General features: G+C 50.4%; 1 protein-coding gene across 1 annotated transcript in view; it reads left to right on the plus strand.

The window, feature by feature from the left end:
* Nucleotides 1-20,184, plus strand: part of CSMD2 (CUB and Sushi multiple domains 2) — a 238,525-nt gene that overhangs the window by 202,191 nt on the left and 16,150 nt on the right. Inside the window, exons 36-50 of the mRNA XM_038161173.1 lie at nucleotides 2,088-2,184; nucleotides 3,028-3,132; nucleotides 6,536-6,654; nucleotides 7,764-7,833; nucleotides 9,816-9,932; nucleotides 10,590-10,799; nucleotides 11,144-11,332; nucleotides 12,328-12,505; nucleotides 13,100-13,245; nucleotides 14,462-14,542; nucleotides 15,529-15,642; nucleotides 16,156-16,344; nucleotides 17,369-17,515; nucleotides 18,176-18,364; nucleotides 19,760-19,945. Coding sequence (XP_038017101.1) covers nucleotides 2,088-2,184; nucleotides 3,028-3,132; nucleotides 6,536-6,654; nucleotides 7,764-7,833; nucleotides 9,816-9,932; nucleotides 10,590-10,799; nucleotides 11,144-11,332; nucleotides 12,328-12,505; nucleotides 13,100-13,245; nucleotides 14,462-14,542; nucleotides 15,529-15,642; nucleotides 16,156-16,344; nucleotides 17,369-17,515; nucleotides 18,176-18,364; nucleotides 19,760-19,945 — 2,137 coding nt within the window. The remainder of the gene's footprint in view (nucleotides 1-2,087; nucleotides 2,185-3,027; nucleotides 3,133-6,535; nucleotides 6,655-7,763; nucleotides 7,834-9,815; nucleotides 9,933-10,589; nucleotides 10,800-11,143; nucleotides 11,333-12,327; nucleotides 12,506-13,099; nucleotides 13,246-14,461; nucleotides 14,543-15,528; nucleotides 15,643-16,155; nucleotides 16,345-17,368; nucleotides 17,516-18,175; nucleotides 18,365-19,759; nucleotides 19,946-20,184) is intronic.

Below are 20,184 nucleotides of genomic sequence, written 5' to 3' on the forward strand. Positions count from 1 at the left end.
AGGTCTCCACTTCCACGTGGCACCGGGGTCTCCTGTCGCCTGGTCATGACCCATCAGCTTCCCTGGGTCTTCCAGGGAGGAAAAAGCCCTTGGAGAAACGTTTTGGCTTTTCAGGACCTGGACAGTTCCCAGGGAGAGAATGATCACGGAGCTGGAGCTGGAGCTGGATCCATCCTGGCTCCACTTCCTTTGGGTTCTCCATTATTAGATCTTAATTCCAGCATCACTTTACCCCCTTTTTGCACAACAATTAAAGGTTAAACAACTGTAAATCAGGGAAGGAGGTGAAATTGAAGCTTTCTTGGTAGCAGCACTCAGGAGCAGGATTTTTATGTAATCAGGGTAGAAGCTGGCACTTCTGCCATGAATTATTCATTCCCGGAGCAAACCTTCCTGAGTGAATTAATTTATACACGTGGCAGTAAATAGATGCAGATCCCTTGTGAATCCACATGTCAGACTAGAATTAGGACCTTAAAAATGTTTATTCCGTTAAGCTGGAGGAGGGGGGAGAGAGGAGAATAAATAATTTAGGCCGTGTAAGAGCAAACAAAACGCTCATTCTCACTCCACTTCCAATAATGTAAATCGCAATAGGGGTGTAATGAGGCGGGGAAAAAAGGGGAAAAAGGGTCAGTGGGAGCAGTGATGGCTCCGTGGGGGTCACTGCCATTCCTTCGGGGTGAACTCCACTCACTTTCTGCTAAAAAAACAAACTTGGGAGGAACTTGACAGCCAGTTTTATTACCCGGAGTAAATCAAGGAGGAAATGGGTTTAAATGGCTGAAGTGGGGGGGGATTGATTTTGTTTCTATTCTTAATTATTTTATTTTATTTTGGTTTTATTACTTACTATTTTATTTTCAAACGGAGGGGTTTTGATTTCATGTGCATCAAGGCAGAGGTAAGTGGGAATTGGGGTGGATGAGGAAATCAGGGAATAAGATTTGGGGAGAAAGGGAGAGGGTTCACACGTGTGTCGTAAAAGTTTGAGGGCGGTGAAGTCTCCTCCCTGCTAATTTTTCCCAATTTTCCAGCACTCTCCTTGTTTGGAGCCAAGCTGTACAACTCATTTATGCTCCTGATTTATCTTTAAGATTCCTTTTGGATTTGGTTTTGTTTTTTTTGGTTTGATTTGGGTTTTTTGGGGAGTTTTTTGTGGGTTTTTTTGTTTTGGTATGGTTGGTTTGGTTTGGTTTTTTTGTGGGTTTTTTTGCCTGCCAATTTAATTTGAGATACCCAATGCTGGAAAATCTCATCCAGACCTTCCAGATTAAATCTGAATTTTCCCCAAAACCGGTGGCTTTTACTCAGATTTTCTACCTCACTCTCACCCCATTCACCAAACTTGAGTTTTTAATGGGAAACTGAAGGCTTTGAACCATCAGCATTTAGGATTTAGGCAAAATCCCTGTTAATGGTAATCCTGGCAAACAAAGCTGTGCAATTCCATGGAGATCCTCACTCAAGCGAGCTGCTTTTCGGTATAAATGCAGATTTCTCAGCTCTGCTTTTCTCTATAAATGCAGATTTCTCAGCTCTCCTGATGTTTCTCATCCAAGGATTTGTGTTGATGTTCCAACTAATGGAGTCAAGCGACTTCCTAAGGCCTCCAAACCTTGTGGGGCATGGCAGGGAAAGGTGAAATCTGAAAATGCACTCGAGTGATCCCACTAAAAGCTGAGGGACAAGGCAGGAACTTGATTGGATTTTTAAAATCCTGTTGTTTAATGTGAGGTGTTTTTTGGGTTTATTTTATCTCCGGGTTGCTGCTGGTTGCTCTCATTTGAAAGGACTCAAAGTCTTCAGGGATTTCTCCAAACAGGGGGGAAAAAAGGCTGGGATTCTCAGCAGCTGGGCAGTTGCAGGAGCTCTGGAGCAGCAGCAGAAAACAGCATTTCTGTTTGGAAGTTTGGGGGAAAATAGCTGGAAAATCCCAGTGGGAATGGTCAAAGGCAGAATTCTCCAAGTTTTACCAGTGCTGAACCCCCGGAGTGTGTAAACTCAATTACTAACCCTTCAATTGCTATTAATTTGATTTATTCCCGTTATTTCCATTTTTTTCTTTGTTTTGTTTCTCTCTGCAGATCCAGGTGATCAGTTTTGTCACGGAGCAGAACTGGGATTCCCTGGAAGTGTTTGATGGAGGAGACAACACAGCCACCATGCTGGGGAGCTTCTCTGGTATGTGGCACTCGAGCCCATCAGTTCCTGCCTCATTTTATTCACCTCACAAAATTAAACTTAAAAAAGCATCAAAAGCTAGGAATAGATTGAAAGGGAATCAGGTGCTCTGGGTTGGGAATTTCATCTCCATCTGCCAGTGGGAAGGGTTGAGAGGGAGCCTTAAACACCTAAAAGCAGTGGGGTTTCATTCCTGGAAATGGGAATTCCCTCAGCTCTGCTGGGATGTGAGGCCACCACACCTGGCAGGGTGACCTGACCTGCTTGATGTGCCCCAGAATGAGGGAAGGGCTACAAAGCAAACTCTATTTTTCCTTGGAATTTTTGTATTTCCTTTGGAATCCTTGTGTTTTTCCTTGAATTGTGGCTTTTAGCAGCGCAGGCAGGAGCCAGGGTCCAGGAGCTTTGAGAGGCTTTCAAATGCAGCAGCACTGGCAGAACAATGGCCCAAAACCTCGTTTATTTTTCAAGTGTGCCCAAAGTGCCCTGAGCTTGGCAGGAGAAGGGTCTGGGATGGAGCTGCCTTGTCCTGCTGCTGCAGCAGCTTCCAGGGGATGAAGGAATCCGGAATTTTCCCGGACCTGTGCTCCACCCACGCTGTTTCCCATCCCTTGATGCTTTTTGTCTGTCGGTGGCCAAGCTTCTCAGGCTGAAATCCAGGAGCAGCCACTGGAAAGGCCCTGGGTATTTCTCAATTGGCCTCGTTAGAAAGAACTTGATCAAAACCGAGAGGAGCTCGTTAAGTTGAAAGGACTTTGTGTTGTCAGCCTCTCCTGCCGCAAATCTCCGAGGAGGGGGAGAGAGATCCTCTCCACTGCCTTTGTGCACCTCTTGTTTTGCCAGGAACCACAGTGCCTGCGCTGCTCAACAGCACTTCAAACCAGCTCTATCTGCATTTTTATTCCGACATCAGCGTCTCTGCTGCCGGCTTTCACCTGGAATACAAAAGTAAGAGCAGTTCCAGCCTTGATCCCGCAGCTCCTGGGAGGTGGGGAGGTGCCTGCGGGGCTGGAGAAGTGGGAGAAGGAGCTGCTGCGGCTCCCTGCTCTCAAGGAGGGAGTTACAAATAGAGAAAAGATGGAGCAGAGGGGTGGGATGACCCTCATTGTGTTCTTGGTGGCAGGTTTTTGTGTCTGTGTGCTGGCACAAAGGGGTAAAAATCCGTGGGTGCAGGGTTTGGATCTGGGCTTGAGAAGCGCTGCTTGCCAGGGGCTGGCAGAGACTTCCAGCTCTTGGTATTCCCTGCTGGAACCAGCAGGCCTGGACATGTCCTCATCCCAAAAATCCTGGCTGGAAGGGTCCTCAGAGGTCATCCTGTGGGAGCTGCTGAAGAAAGCAGGGTCAGAACGGAGATAAAACTCAATTTGAACATTTTGATGGAGCCTGAGCTTGGATAAACTGCAGGGATGGGGATGCACAAACACCCTGGGCAGGCTCTGCTCACAGGCTGGGGGCTGAACTCGATGTTATCAGTGTTATCAGTGTGGGATTTCTGCAGGGTTTTAGGTGCTGCCTGGTGGCTGCTGGGGATGTTCCTCTCCCTCACCTGCTGGATGTGCTCCTGTCCCCACAGCCCAGCACCCTGAGCTGCCCTGGGCACGCTCCTGGATCCAGGAATTTCTGGGCTTTGTGCTCAGAGCTGTCCAGGCCCTGCACAGGAGCATTCCCAAGGTGGTTGATCCATCGTCCTTTTCCAGCCTCCAGCTGAGGGAGGCACCTTGGCACGACCTCTGGAAGCTCTGAGGTTGTGTGAGCACCCACTCCTTTCAGTGAAAGGTTAAAAACACCTTAAAAACGTCTTTAATGTCCCCTCCAACCCAAATTCTGTGCTGGTGTGGAGCACTTGATTGGGTTCCTGGTTAGGGATGATCCCAACACCCCCTGGAACGGCAGCACTTTGCTCCCAGCAGGCCTCATGCCAGGTTTTTTTGGGAATACAGACCCCAGCACGCGGTTAAATGTGACTCTAGACAGAATTTCTTCTAGAAGGAAATCCCCAGAGGTGAGAGAACAAACCTGACTGAGGCAGGGAAGAGAATCCTTTGGGAAAGAGCTGTCAGGTTTGGATGGGGATGACAAAAACTTATTTTCCCCTGGGTCTGTGTTTGATTCCTGGTGTCTGATCAGGAAAGGTGCAACAGCCCAGCTGCAGGGGGGATGGGGGTGCCTGGGGTCTGTTATTGCCAGTGTTTGGACAACACTGGCAGAGAATCATGGAATATCCTGAGCTGGAAGGATCCACCAGGATCATCCAGTCCAACCCTGGCCCTGCACAGACACCCCAACAATCCCACCCTGTCCAAACCTTCCTGGAGCTCTTGGGATTGTTCCCATTCCCTGGGGAGCCTGGGCTGTGCCCAGCACCCTCTGGGGGAAGAACCTTGCCCTAAATCCAACCTAAACATTTTGGGATTGTCCTGCAGAGCCAGGAGTGGAATGGATGATCCTTGCTCAGGGTATTCCACGATTTTCCCAGCTCTGCTGCTGAGTGAGGTTGGAATTGGTGCCACTGAGCCCAGCAGCAGTGAGGGTGTGCAGGAGGGCACTGCCAGCTCTGCCCAGCACATCCAAGGGCAGGGACAGAGTTGGGAGCCAGCCTGGAGCTCCTGCAGCTCCCTGGCTCATCCCAGGCTGGCCTGGCCGTGTTCCACAGCAGAGCAGGGAATGCTGAGACACCTGGGGACAGCTGTGTCTGTGTCCCCAGCCCCCCTGGGGCACTGCAGGGCTGCTTCCTGCTGGGCACTGGGGCTGATGGCTGGTGCTGGGCACGGCTCTGGTCTCTGGAGCCAGGCCACCTTCTGCTGCTGTGGGTTCTTTCCAAGGCTGCAAATGGATTTTTGGATTTTTGGATGGTGCAGGTCATTCTGTAAAGTGGCCACAGGAATGCTGCCCAGGAGCTGGGGCTGCCACATCCCTGAAGTGTCCAAGGCCAGCCTGGCATGGTGGGAGGTGTCCCTGCCCAGGCAGGGGGGAACTGGGGGATTGAGGACGCTTCCCACCCAAACCAGTGTGAGATTCTCTGCAGTGGCACAGCTGGGACTGCTTTAGAGCCAAGCAGCACGAAACCTTCCAGGATTTGCTGCCTTTACTCACTGAAACCTTGTCCATTATTGAATCCAGCAGGATTACAGCCACCACAGGATTGGGAGGGAAAAAAATGTGCCCAGCCTGTGCTCTGGGAGCTGCAGGGATCCTCTCGCTGTGACTCTCTTTCTTCTCCACCTCTATTCCAATCAATAAATCCTTTGAGCACCCTCCTGCAAAAATCATGGCCAGGTTTTTCATGAGCCTGGGGATTATCAGCCCTGTTTCCTTGGCTGAGGAAATTAATAGGTGTTGATTTTCAGGGCAGGTGGAAATAATGTGATTTCTGCTCTGTTTGTACAACTGGAATCTCCCAGCCCCGAGCCCAGGTTTTTTTTCTGTGTTCCTTCTGGGAGGAAGTTGGGAGAGATGAGCTAAAACAGCGAGGAGAACTCAGGTTTCTCCCTCACTGTGTTACTCAGGCTGAGCTCTTACCTCTGCATGCTCCAAAGCCAGGAACAATTTGGGACTGAGTGAAAGCCACTGATGTGAAGGAGAAGTTATTTAAAGCCATTTTCCCTCCTGCCTCTCTGAAGGTCAAGCAGCACATCCACGAGCAGGGAGGGAAGCGTGACTGGGCTTTAGGAGGAGACTCAGCCTCTCCTCGCTCCTTTTCTCTTTTATTTTCCCCCTGCCTGAGGCTCTGTGGGGCTGGAGCAGAGCAGGAGCCCTTGCAGGGATGCAGGAGGTTATCGGGGAGAGGCAGCTGCCAGCACGGGGAGGGAGGGAGGGAAGTGCTGGGAGAGGGTGTGAGGAGCCTGCAGGATTCCTTTTATCTCCCTGGGCTGTGCAGAGGGGAGAGGGAGACTGGGAAGGAGAGGGAGGTGGGGGAAGGGGAGGGAAGATGAATGGAGAGGAAAGATTTGGAAAGGAGAGGAGAAAATGTGGTTAGGAGAGAGGGAGATGTGGGAAAGGGAAAGAAAAGAAATGGGGAAGGGAAGGGAAGGGAAGGGAAAGGGAAAGGGAAAGGGAAAGGGAAAGGGAAAGGGAAAGGGAAAGGGAAAGGGGGAAGGAGAGCCCATCACTCCACACAAGATGTGGCAGGTTGTTAATTGGGTTTGCAGCAGGATATTCCCAGCTGTAAATGTGGGGATGGAGATGGGCTGTCCACGGAGAATCCAAAGGAAACAGCATTTCCCCACCCAGAGTCTGCGGTGGCGGTTGGTAAAAGGGAGTGGGGTAAAACAAGAAGTGTGTTCACATCCCTCCAGCCCTCAGCACAGCCCCATCCCCACTCCCTGAGCTGCCATCTCCCTTCCCCCCACAGCCGTGGGCCTCTCCAGCTGCCCGGAGCCGGCGGTTCCTGGGAATGGGCTGAAGGTCGGCGAGCGCTACCTGGTGAACGACGTGGTGTCCTTCCAGTGCGAGCCCGGCTACGCCCTGCAGGTACCAGCCCTGCCTGCAGCTCGAGCTCCCTGCTTTTCCAGCCTCTGCGCTGCCTCCGTTTGTGACTCTGAACTTCACACAGAGTGTTAGCAAGTTGTCCCCACAGCTCAGTCCCACGGAGCAATCCTTTCTCAGCCCCAGAACCAAGGACAGCTGCAGCTTCAGCCCGAAAAGTGCAAACAGCAGGGAAGGGAGGGGAGCAACCTGGGAGGGTGGGACTGCATCACCTGGAGCTGTGATTGCACAATTCACCCAATATGGAAATGCACCAAATCATATAAAAGTGTGAAACTTGTGATTTGGGGTCCATCTTGGGTGTAGCCACAGCCAGGCTCTTGTGCTGCCCAAGGTGGATCCTGTAAAGATCTTTTAATAAATCCCTACTTTATCCCTTTAACTCTGTCCAGCCTCTGTCCCAGGTCTTTAGGCATCACCAGAAGGATTCCTGCTTTTCTGTGTTCTCCGTATTCTTTACACATCTGTTTGTACCTCTGTTGTTGTATTTGTGCCAGACCCAGTACTTTTCCCTGCCTTTTCCCAAGGCAGAAAGACAAAACACATTCCAGAGCTCCAAGCTGGGGGTCCCAGGTTCCTGTCCTGTCTTGGTTCTTCCTGGGAGCCAAGGTTGAGACCAGCTCTTGGAGACACATTTTCATCAACAAAGTTTAGTCCCTGTCTGAGGGACAGGATTCAGAGATGGTTGAATTACCTCACTATTTATGTCTCTAATTGATGATTTTTGTCAATTATGCTAATTTACTAATTTTGTAGAACTGTATTCATCTCCCTTACAGGGGTGGGCATTTTATGGACACTTTTCCATATCTTCCCTTGGGCTCCTCCAATAAAGACCAGCCTTTAGATTACCTCCTACACTAATATTATCTCCAAAGATAATACCCAAGTGTGAAAGATTATCTCCAGAGCAAGTTGTTTTATTCCTTACATTCTTTAAGGCATCGTTTTTTCTGACACCCCAGATGTGACAGGCATCTCTCACTCGACCAGATCCATCTTGCATGGAATTTTTTTCCTACCAGGACAGGGAGAGGCTCTGCCCCTTGTTTTCCATCCACCCCCAAACCCTGTCTTGTTTTCCATCCCTGCAGGGCCACTCCCACATCTCCTGCATGCCGGGCACGGTGCGCCGCTGGAATTACCCTCCACCCCTCTGCATTGGTAGGACTCAACTTCTTTCTACCTGCCTGATATTTATAACACTTCCCTAAAAAAAAAAACAAAACAAAAAAAAACAAGACTAAAGAGCTGATTTAGAGAAATGCAGGTTGGTTCTGCAAGTGTGAGAGTGGGGGAAAACATTGGTTGCCAGGGAAATTGTGCCCGAGAAGTCCCCGTGGGCTGCCTGGAGTGCTTTGTTTTGGACGTTACAGATGTGGCTGTAGCACAAAATGTGAAACACAGAATTATCCCCCTCAGCACAAAACCATTCAAAAGGGAAAAAACTCCAATTTCCTCGTGCTGGAAGCAGGTTGGTTTTATGGCTTGAGGATTTTTTTTCCACCTGAAGTGTGGTTTATTTTTGTGGAATGTATCTGAGACCACCAAAGCTGCTCATTTCACTGGGGCCTGGTCTCTCCCAGGATCCCAACTTGCTGTGCCCACTCTGGTGTCCAGCAGGTGACCACAGGGCACTTGTCCATGTCACTGCTTACCCTCAAATCTATTCAGATGTTCAGGCCTGGAAAGGACTGGACATTCCATTTTCCCTGTGGAAGAGGCCTGGATGTGAAGGGAACTTGCAGGAGGTTTTTAAAATTACTTTCAGTCATTTGCTTTTAGCAAATGTAGATGTTTAATATTCATATTGCACATTTTGCAGCTCTGAGAGAGACATTTATGCATTTAATAGCTTTAGTTAACAGTTATTTTGGGCTCCTGCTGTTCCAGCTTACATCATTTGGCTTTAAAGTAATTATAAGAGCCAACAGTTCTTTTATCTGATGATCTGCAGGCCAGGAATAAATAGAGAGATATTTCCAGGAGAATGACTGAGCTAAAGGCCCCATTCCCTTGGGAGCTGCTCTGAAGGGAAGCAGAAGAGCTTGGGCTCAGCTGGGAGATCCCAGCATGGAGGAGGATCCCAAAAGCTGGCAAACCACGAGTTTGGTTCTTTGAATCAGCACCAGCCTCCCAGCCCAGCAGGATTTTGTCTGCTTGGGCTGTGCCTGTCTTTTCACCTCCCTGGAAAGGTCAGGCAGCTGCAGAGAGGCAGAAACACATCTGGAGTCACTCCTGGAGGAGTGACTGTCACCTTTTGGGTGTGACAGTCCTGGGGCTCTGTCCTGTGTCCACCAGAGCTCCTGCTCCAAGCACAGTTTGCAACTGTGCTGATTCTCTCCTCGTCCACTTCCTCCAGCTGCTGGGCTTCTAAATAATTCAGAAGCAGTTCTATTAAAGAGCCATTAGGAGGAAAAAGAAAGAGAAATCTTCTGGGAGAAACCTTGTTAGGAGCAAGTCTGGGGTAATGAGATACTGGACAAAGAGCCTGTGCCTGGCTGTCACAGCGAGTTAGGAGAACACCTGGCTGGATTCAGCTGGGTGCTGCTGCTGGGACCACGTGGAGGTCATCCAGATAAGCATGAGAAGGTGCTGTCAGTGCTTAAATTTCATGTGATGCCTTTTGTAAACATATTTTTGGACTGTCGTGGCTGGCAGTGGGCTGCAGGCGGTGAGCAAACACTCTGTGCTGGATTTATCAGTGACAGACTGCCCAGAGATTGGCAGCTGGGGCAGGGAAAAGAAAGAGGCTGTAACTGGGGTCAAAATAGGATCACTCAGCTTCTTCACAGTCATTTTTTGAGCTGGTGAAGGTGTCAAGCAAGTGCTGGTGCCTGGTTTGATGCAGTGTCTGTGGGCAGAGCAGGTGTCCATCCCCCCTCTCACTGCTCAGGTCTGGCTTTCCCTCTGTGGTGACCCAAACTGGATTCCTGGGCTCAGTCTTCATCTCCAAAGGGCAGCAGAAAGGCACATCCATTCCTGATGTGGCCATGCAGTGCCTGGAAACTTGGTGCTGGTTCCTTTTTCTCACCTGAGCCTTTAATTCCTTGATTTCCCATGGCCCTCACCCAGACAGACCCCTCAGGGATCCTGGAAAGGATCCTGTGACTGGATCCTGACCATGAACCCTGTTGTGTTTCCAGCCCAGTGTGGAGGAACAGCAGAAGAGATGGAAGGAGTGCTCCTGAGCCCAGGATTCCCAGGAAATTACCCCAGCAACCTGGACTGCACGTGGAGGATCCTGCTGCCAGTGGGGTTTGGTGAGAGGGCTGGGTTTGGTTTGGAGCTATCACAGAAGAGGGGCTGAAAGACCAGTGAATCCCTGACTGGTTTGGGTTGGGAAGAACCTCAAGATCATCTCATTCCACCCCCTGTCAGGAGAAACTATCCCAAGGTGTTCCAAGCCCCATCCAACCTGGTCTGGGACACTCCCAGGGATCCAGGGGCAGCCACAGCTTCTCTGGGCACCCTGAGCCAGGACCTCCCCACCCTCACAGGGAGGAATGGCTTCCTAAGCTCCACTCCAGAGCTCCTCTGAGTCAGTTTGAAGGCACTCTGTGTCCCCAGGGCAGTTAAAGTCCTGCTGAGTGCCCGGGCTCTGCGGGTGGGCAGTGCTGGGGCTGGAGCTGGGATTGGAGCTGGGCTTGGAGCTGATGTTGGGGTTGGGATTGGAGCTGGGGTTGGAGCTGATGTTGGGGTTGGGATTGGAGCTGGGGTTGGTGCTGCTGTTGAAGCTGCTGTTGGAGCTGCTGTTGGAGCTGGGGTTGGTGCTGATGCTGGTGTTGGAGCTGGGTTTGGTATTGGGATTGGAGCCAGGGTTGGTGCTGATGTTGGGGTTGGTGCTGGTGTTGGAACTGGTGCCGGTGCAAAATCTCAGCTGCAATTTTAGAGCCAAACTCCTCCTTCCCTCTCTCCAGGTGCCCACATCCAGTTCCTGAACTTCTCCACGGAGCCCAACCACGACTTTGTGGAGATCAGGAATGGGCCCTACGACACCAGCAGCGTCATCGGGCGCTTCAGCGGCGCCGAGCTGCCCGGCTCCCTGCTGTCCACCTCCCACGAAACCACTGTCTACTTCCACAGCGACCACTCCCAGAACAAACCCGGCTTCAAGCTGGAGTACCAAGGTGAGGAGGGACAATCCTGCCCTGGGGGTGGCAGTTCTTGAGCTAATTCTGTGGTTGTTGAGTTAATTCCGTGGTGGTTGAGTTAATTCCGTGGTTGTTGAGTTTTCCATGGGTGTTGAGTTAATTCCGTGGTTGTTGAGTTAATTCTGTGGTGGTTGAGTTAATTCTGTGGTTGTTGACTCCAAACCTCCCTGGGCACCTCCTTCCAACCCTTTCCATGGAGAAATTCCTCCTGAACTCCATCCTGCCCCTCCCCTGGCACAGCTTGAGGCCGTTTCTCCTTATCCTGTCACTTTTTCCCTGGGAGATGAAACACAAACCATTTCCACCTCGTGTTTTCCCAGCCTACGAGCTGCAGGAATGCCCCGACCCGGAGCCTTTTGCCAACGGAGTGGTGAGAGGAGCTGGCTACAACGTTGGCCAGTCCATCTCCTTCGAGTGCCTGCCTGGCTACCAGCTGATCGGCCACCCCGTGCTCACCTGCCAGCACGGCACCAACAGGAACTGGGACCACCCCCTGCCCAGGTGTGAAGGTATGGGCTCACCTGGGCACGGCACTTCAGCTCCTTGGAACGGGGCTGGGTTTGCTCTGGGAGCTGGGAATGTGCTCTTGGAGGGAATTGTGGTCTCCATGAGGTGTTTTGGTGAATATTTGGGGTGTTTCGGAACCAAAGAGCAGCTTCTGAGGGGGGTTTGAGTCTTGGGATGTGGGTGAGGAGAATCTGTGTCTCTCACCTCCCTGCCGGAGCTGTTATTTCTGTGTGACACAGTCCAGGGGCCTTGGAATGATAATTCCTTGCTGCTTTATTCCCTCAACAACATCCAGCTTCCATTGGTCTAGCTCTGATAAATAAAAATAGTCACTGGTAAAAGAGCCTGGCAGCTCTGAGGACTCTGTGTGTGTCCCTGTCTGTCTCCTTCATGGGCATCTCCAAAATGATCCAGGTGGGAGATCCTCAGGAATCTTCCAAGGTGGTTTGTTTTTTGTTTTTTTTGAAAACTGTGGTCAGATGATTCTGCAGGCTGAAGATTTACAATCCAGGCATCCAAACTCACCCAAATTCTCTTTTCCAACCCCCTCATGGCTGTTTCAGCCTTTCACCCCTTGGGCTGGTGGCTGGAATTCTGTGGGATTTACTTCCAGAAGGGTTTCAGGTGAACCTTTAAGAAGTTCAGCCCTGCTTATTGAAGATTTCCCGGCCCATTTCCCAGGAGCACTGACCTTTATCCCAGCACTGGCTCTGCAGGAGCTGTGGAAGGAGAGAGAGAGGTGATATTTGCCCTCTTGTAAGTCCTTGAACCCCAGAGAACACAAAGCACAAAGAGATGAATCCTCAGCTGCTCTTTCAGTGCTGGCTCTGTGCTTGTAGCAGAGAGGAGTCATTTGAGGCAAGTTAGGCCAAGATCTGGATTTTTCTCTATCCAGAATTGTTACCTTTGTACCAAAAAGAGGAATAAAAATGGGATAGAAGGATGTTTAAGGAGATATTTCCTCACTGGGTTTGTGTTTCTCTCTGCTCTCCTGCAGTGCCTTGTGGCGGCAATGTCACTGCCCAGAATGGGACAGTTTACTCTCCTGGCTTCCCCAACCAGTACCCAAATTCCCAGGATTGCACCTGGCTCCTGACAGTGCCTGTGGGATATGGGATCCACCTGAACTTCACCCTGCTGCAGACAGAGCCCTACAACGACTTCATCACTGTCTGGTGGGTACAGAGGGTCAGGAGTCACTCCAAGGACTCATTTTTGGAAATACTCCTGGCTTTGAAATAGCAGCAACTGGGAGTGGGACTCCTGGGATCCCCTTTGCAGGCTGGGAGCTTCCTGGTGTTTTGGAGAAGAGAAATTAAAAGATTTTTGAGCTTTCTTTTAATATGAATAAATAAAAATATTATTTATGCATAATAATGGAAATCATCAACTTTAGGCAGCCAGGGGAACTCTGATTAAAGAGTTTGTGACCAAATTTTGAGCTTGTAGCTCTCAAAAGTCCCCTGGTATTCTGAAGGGGATATTCAGAATCCATGTTTTGCTGGGCAAACAGGGAGTGAAATTCCTGTGGGAAGCAGGTCCCTAATTCCTCCATTTCTGAGGTTAAAAGTGAAAATTGCGTTTCTGATTATCAGCTGGGAGCCAGGAGAGGTTGTAGGGGTTACACTGGAGCAGGGGGTCTGAAATGTGGGTGTGGGAAAGGGAGGATAAGGAAGGGAGGAGTCCCTGAGCATGCAGGGCAGGAGGAGGTTGAGTTCCTTGGCTTAAATCCTTGGAAAAATCAATTTTCCTTGTGTTCCTGCCATCAGGGATGGGCCCCAGCAAACAGCCCCCCAGCTGGGGGTGTTCACAGGCAACTCAGCCAAGAAATCTGCCCAGAGCTCCTCCAACCAGGTCCTGCTGAAATTCCACAGCGACGGCGCCAACGGAGGCATCTTCGCCATCTACTTCTATGGTCTGTGCTCTGCTTTCCTGGGGGGGATATGTTGGGAATATTGGGGAATAGTTCTGGGAAAATGCAAAAAAATACCTTTTTGCCCCAAGTTTTCCACAGAGTTTTTCAGCCCTGTTTTTTTCAATGAATTTTTCAGGCCAGGTTTCCTCAGGAAGTTTTTCAGCCCAGTTTTTTTCCCACAAAGTTTGTCAAACCAGGTTTTTTCCAGGAAGTTTTTCAGCCCAGTTTTTTTTTTCCCACAAAGTTTGTCAAACCAGTTTTTTTCCAGGAAGTTTTTCAGCCCAGTTTTTTTTCCACAAAGTCTTTCAGACCAGTTTCTTCTAGGAAGTTTTTCAGCCCAGGTTTTTCCAGAAAGTTTTTCAGCCCAGATTTTTCCAGAAAGTTTTTCAGCCCAGGTTTTTCCACAAAACTTTTCAAACCAGTTTTTTTTCCCACAGAGTTTTACAGTCCAGTTTTTTGCAGGAAGTTTCCCAGCCCAGTTTTTTTCCACCAAATTTTGCAAATTTTGCCCTTTTTCACCTTTTTCGCTTGGACTTTGCTCAAGTCACTCTGGGAACTCCAAGGATTTGCAGCTGGAAACAACTCCTGGAATTCTTTGTGGAAAAAATCACTAATTCCAAGTTAAAAAAAAATAAAAATCAGTGAGTTTTGAGATCCCTGTCCAAGGAATTATTTTCATTTATACGAGGTGCTGGAGCAGCCTGAGACTCTCCCTGCTGAGTGGGTGACTAAATTCCACTGAGGGCACCACTTTTTCAGCATCCCAAAAAGTGCTGGTGACATTCCCAAAGGAAAAACATTGTCCAGGAACACCAAAACCTTCCTGTTGGGCTGGAAGAAACATCAGGATACAAATTCCTGCCTTCATCTCTGTGGGATTTTTTTGGGGAAAGGTCTGGTTGGATTTGGCCAATTCGGTTTCCTGGTGGAAAGGGAGGAATTTCCTTGTGGAAAGTGAGGATTTCGTGGTGGAGAGGGAGGAATTTCCTGGTGGAAAAGGAGGAATTTCCTGGTGGGGAGTGAGGATTTCCTTGTGGAGAGGGAGGAATTTCCTGGTGGAGAGGGAGGAATTTCCTGGTGGAAAAGGAGAAATTTCCTTGTGGAAAGTGAGGATTTCATGGTGGAGAGGGAGGAATTTCCTGGTGGAGAGGGAGGAATTTCCCTGCTTCCATCGTGGCTGCCTTCAGGATGTGCTGCTCTTCCCTTGCTTCCCCAGCCTTCCAGCTTTTCCGCTGCCAGCCTCCCACCATCGTCCCCAACGCCGAGATCGTCACGGAGAACGAGGAGTTCAACATTGGTAAAACCTTCCCTCGTCATCCTCATCCTCACTCCCACCTCTCCAGCTCCTGGGAATGCATTTTTCCCCCCAGATCCTGCCTTCCAGGAGGGTTTTCCATGGGAGATCAACATCCAAGTGTTCCTGTTGTTCCCAGCCTTTTCCTCCCTGGGAAAATGTTTTGTTTCGGGAGAGATTTGAGTCTGTTTGGAATCTCTCAGGAATATTTGGGAATAATGATATTCCTCAGGTGTTGCACACGAAGCTTTGGAGCCTTTATTCTGCTTTTTGGGGATCTTTCAGGAGTTTCTTTGTGATTTTTTTTTTTTTGTCATCCACATTTTGAAGTGGCTGCAGCCAGGATTTTTCTTGGAGCAGCTTCTCACCCTGGCTGCTCTCTTTGAGGGGAGTCTGCACCTGGAATAATTCCCAAATTGGTGTGGTGACAGGAGATTATCCCAGGGTGACTCCAGCATGGCTTTCCTAGCCTTTTAATTCTGATTTCCCCCTTTTATTCCTGCATTTCCCCCTTTTATTCCTGTATTTACCCCTTTTTTTCTGGACCTACCCCTTTTATTTCTGCATTTACCCCTTGTATTTCAATATTTACCCCTTTATTATGCTTTTCCCCATTTTACCCCTCCATTTCCCCTTTTACCCCTCCATTTCCCCTTTTATCTCTGCAATTCCTTCTTTTATCCCTCCATTTCCCCTTTTACCCCTCCATTTCCCCTTTTATCTCTGCAATTCCTTCTTTTATCCCTCCATTTCCCCTTTTATCCCTCCATTTCCCCTTTTATCTCTGCAATTCCTTCTTTTATCCCTCCATTTCCCTTTTTATCTCTCCATTTCCCCTTTTATCTCTGCATTTCCCCCTTTTATCCCTCTATTTCACCTTTTATCTCTGCAATCCCCCGTTTTATCCCTCTATTCCACCTTTTATCCCATAATTTCCCCTTTTTTTGGTGCCTTTCCCCCTCCCATCCCTGTTTTCCATCCCTTCCCAGGTGACATCGTCCGGTACCGGTGCCTTCCCGGCTTCACCCTGATTGGGAACGAAATCCTCACCTGCAAACTGGGCACCCACCTGCAGTTTGAGGGACCCCCACCCACCTGTGAAGGTAAAACTTCCATAAATCCCAGATTTCCCCGCTCAGGCACGTTTTTCATCCTTGGGGCTCATTTTCCCATTTCCAGGAGTGTGGGATTTTGGGAGGAGGGAGTGAGGCCGCCCTGAGCGGGAATTGGAGTTCTCATGTCCCAGTCAACAATTCCATGGGATGAGCTGTGGTTCCAGCTTTTGTTCTAACAGAGTTTCCAGATATTCCTGGAGGGGTTTTTGTGCCTCAGGGGAGTTCTGGTTGTGGTGCTGCTCGTTTTGGGAGAGGTGTGAGCTGAGGCCAAGGCAGTGGGAATGGTTTGTTGGCTTTGCTGCATTTTGCTCCTTCCTTTAAGTGTGACAGTTGTTGGGATTTGTGGGATTTTGGGATTCTTTGAGCCCCAGAGATCAAGGAGTGCAGGGGTTGTGCTCTGCCCTGAGCTGGCTCATCAGGACAGACCTTGTGCTTCCATCCTTCCTCTGAAAAATGTTCATTTCATGTTCCTTTCCCCTGAATGTCCATTTCCATTCCCAGTGCACTGCCCCATGAACCAGCTGATGACGGATTCCACCGGGGTGATCCTGAGCCAGAGCTTCCTGGGAAGTTACCCCCACTTCCAGACCTGCTCCTGGGTGGTGAAGGTGGAGCCAGGCTACAACATCTCCCTCACCATCGAGTACTTCCTCAGCGAGAAGCAGTTTGATGAGTTTGAAATCTTTGATGGTAAGAGATTCCCCCCTCTGACCTGCCTTCCATCCCAAACCTTCCTGGGGTTCCATAATCCCATGGCAGTCAAGGGGGAAGGAGCATTCCAGGCCCAGCTTCCCACCTGGAACCTCCTGCCGGCCTTCCTGAAAGCTCCTCACTGATTCCTGGCATAAGGAAACAGCTACAATTTGATTTTTTGGGATGGATCTGAAGGATTTTTCTGAGGGGTGGGAGTTGGGAAACTCCTGGGAGAGGGATGGCAGCAGAGATTGCTGCAGGGGATGAGCTGGGGAAGTGGGAATTCTCATCCCTGAAGGCCACGGGGAGCAGATTCTCCAGCCCCAGGAGTTCTTGGGAATGGGGAGGGGATTCTCAGGATAAACAGTGGTGCTCCTGGGGTCACTGTGAGGACCTGAGCAAAATCCTGCTTTTCCTGTGATCCGCTTTGCTCCTGGCTCCCAGGAACAGGATGTGAGCCCTGGAACTACACAGGGAGCTGGGAGCTGCCTTTCCTCAGGGAAATCTCCCTGCACTCATTCCTCCTGCAGGGACACTGAGCCCCACCAGTGGCTCCATGGCTGCTGTGAGATTGTATTTGTGGGGTGCCCCATGGCAGGAAGGAATGATGAATCTGACTCCATGTTCTCAGAAGGCTAATTTATTATTTTATGATACTATATTATATCAAAGAATGCTATACTATACTAACTAAAGAATACAGAAAGGATACTTACAGAAGGCTAAAAAGATAATAATGAAAACTCATCTCCAGAGTCCCGACAGAGCTTGGCCCTGATTGGCCAAAGAGTGAAAATAACTTATAGCAGAACCCAATGGAACAATCACCTGTGGGTAAACAATCTCCAAACACATTCCAAAGCAGCAACACAGGAGAAGCAAATGAAATAAGAATTGTTTTCCTTTTTCTCTGAGGCTTCTCAGCTTCCCAGGAGAAAAATCCTGAGCAAAGGGATTTTTCCAGAAAATGTGAATGCCACACTGTGACTTCTCGCTTTTCCCTGTCCCCTCTCCCTGGCAGGTCCCTCTGGGCAGAGCCCCCTGCTGCTGTCCCTCAGTGGGAATTACTCGGCCCCTCTGACCGTCACCAGCAGCGGGAACAGCGTCTTCCTGCGCTGGTCCTCCGACCACGCCTACAACAGGAAAGGCTTCAAAATCCGCTACTCTGGTGAGTCCCAGCTGCCTCTGCCAGGAGCAGGAGCAGCTCCACAGCCAGGAGAATCCATGGAATTCCTGCAGAGATCCATCTGGCAGGGCAGGAGCTGCCAAGGCAGGGGAGGCACAAAGCCGGGCGCGTTCCGAGCTGGGGAGGTTGGGAAAGGCTCGGTCTGTCCAGGAGAAACCTTGGAGCTTTGGCTCAGTCTCAGCCACTCTGTAACACTCAGGACCAGGATTGTGGGATCACAGTCAGGAGAAATTCCAGGGAGAAACCTTAGAGCTTTGGCTCATTGCCCAGCCACTCTTCAGAATCAGAAGCCTGATGTGGAGAGTCATTGATGCCAGGGACTGGATATTGGGAAAGGTTTCTGGATGAGGCGGTGGCCAGGCACTGGAAAAGTCTGTCCAGGCTTTGCTCAGCAAATGAATTAAGGAATATTTAATTACCAGGAATGACTGGTAATGAATTAAGGAATATTTAATTACTAGGAATATTTAATAACCAGGAATTCCTGGAGCTGGGTGAGGCTCAGACCAGAGCCCCTGCTCCATCCCTGCTTCCACTCCACGTTTATCCATCGCCGGTTTTTGGGACAGCTCAGTGTAATTCCTGGGAGTGGGAAGGGAGTGACCCTGTGACTGGTTTGCTTTTCCCTGCCCTCCTTGCCAGCTCCCTACTGCAGCCTCCCACAGCCACCAGCCCACGGGATGATCCTGAGCCACTCCGGGCTGCGCCCCGGCAGCTCCGTGCGCTTCGGCTGCGACGCCGGCTACCGCCTGGTGGGACACAGCACCACCACCTGCACCCAGCACCCCCAGGGCCACTTCCACTGGAGGGAAGCCATCCCTCTATGCCAAGGTGAGAGCAGGGACGGGTTGGGATCGAGTTCTGAGAGTCTCTGGAAAAGCAGTGAAAAAAACCCAATGTTGGAATTGAGTAATTCTGTGCTGAGAACAAGCTCAGAGTGATGAGGGGTGACCCTCGTCTCCAAGGCTTTGGGAATGGCCAAGATGGAAGGGAATGACTGGGAGCTACAAAAGAGCAGCAAGGAAAAGGTTGCATTTTCCAGGTGCCCTCTTTTCCGTGGGAGAGCCATTGGTATTCAGCCTGGCAGCCTGTCTAGACACCAGGCCTTGGAGAGGGATTGGCCAGCCCTGAGCTCGCTGCAGTGACACTCCTGTCACCATCAGTGCTGCCAGGGACAGGCCTGATCCTGCCTCTGGAGCTGCTGGCACCTCTCAGAATTCCAGCACCTGCCAGCTGCTCTGGGATCCTGCTGTGGCAAGAATAGGATAAAAGCTGAGCCTTGCATGGGGAATGACCCAGGGCTCTGCTGATGCTGCTGCACACGCAAAGTTTGGGCTCTCCAGCCCTCACTGGGCTCCTTGTCACCAAAAGGTGACTTTTCCTGCTTTTCCAGCCCTGTTTTTGTGCACAGGGAACACCAGGAAGGGAATCCACCCTGTCCAGACAGGAGGAGAGTGAATCTCCCTTTTCCCCAGAGCCAGGGTTGGAGAGGGATGGGCACCTCAGGGTGGGTTTGCAGTCAGATCTGGATTTGCTTTCCCTCTTCCTCCTCATGCTGCTGGAGAAGCAGATTTGGGGACATTTCCCAGCGCTGGCAGGGTCAGGAAAAAGGGTAACAGCCTTTGGCCATGATAGTTTGTGCATTTTGGCTGTCACCTGCCTGTCCCCTCCCTGCCCTGCCCCCTGAGCCCAGGATCCCAGCAGGAATGTTGCAGAGCCTCCCCTCAGGAGAGCTGCCATCTCCAGCAGCCGCCTGGCGCCGCGCCTGCTTTTCCATTTTCCCCCCAAATTCCCCCCCTCTACCTCCTCAGCCGTGAGGCTAAATTTAGCCTCCCTTCTGCCACAACATAATTCCACAATTCGCTGCCTTATGTAATGCAGAAGAGCTCCTGGAGAGGGGTTTGGGGTCGGTGCTGCTGTGGGGTGTGAACACGAAGCGCTCCCGCTATCAGATCCTTTGTCTCCATGTGGAAACTCAGAGCACTCTGCTGATGCATCTTGTGGGACAGATATTATGGGAAATGTGAGCCAGAGCCTCTTCCAGAAGAAACTGGGATTCAGGGCTGGCTTTGCTGGTGCAAAAGCTGATTCTTTATGAAGTGTGGGCACTCCCCACAACGTCAGTAAGGAAAGTTCAGGATCCGGGATTTCACTTTGGGATAAAACCAGCAGCTCCCTGATTTTTTTATATAATTTTTGGGGTGTGGGGGTGTTTTATCTTCCCAGCTCTCTCCTGTGGCATTCCCAGAGCCCCAAGGAACGGGGTTGTCTTTGGGAAGGAGTACACAGTGGGCACCAAGGCTGTGTACCAGTGCAACCAGGGCTTCCAGCTGCAGCCGGGCGCCGAGCCCAGCACCGAGTGCCTGCAGGAGGGAGTCTGGAGCAACGGGAACCAGCCCCCTCTGTGCCTGGGTGAGTGGGGACTGGGGCTGCCCAGCCAGCAGTGGTGCCTTTTGGGGCTGCCTAAAAACACAGGCCAGACAAAGTTAATGGAATAAAAAGCAGTTCTGTGTATTCAAAGGCCTTCAGGAGCATTTAGAGCAGATGGAGCTCCCCTTGCAAGGGGCTGCACCCAAAATGGATGATGGGTCACGAGTTTTCACACTTTTATAATTTTGGTCCATTTGCATGTTGGGGGTTGATCTTCCAAT

Source organism: Motacilla alba, chromosome 23, assembly GCF_015832195.1.
Source record: "Motacilla alba alba isolate MOTALB_02 chromosome 23, Motacilla_alba_V1.0_pri, whole genome shotgun sequence".
Taxonomy (NCBI): Eukaryota; Metazoa; Chordata; class Aves; order Passeriformes; family Motacillidae; genus Motacilla; species Motacilla alba.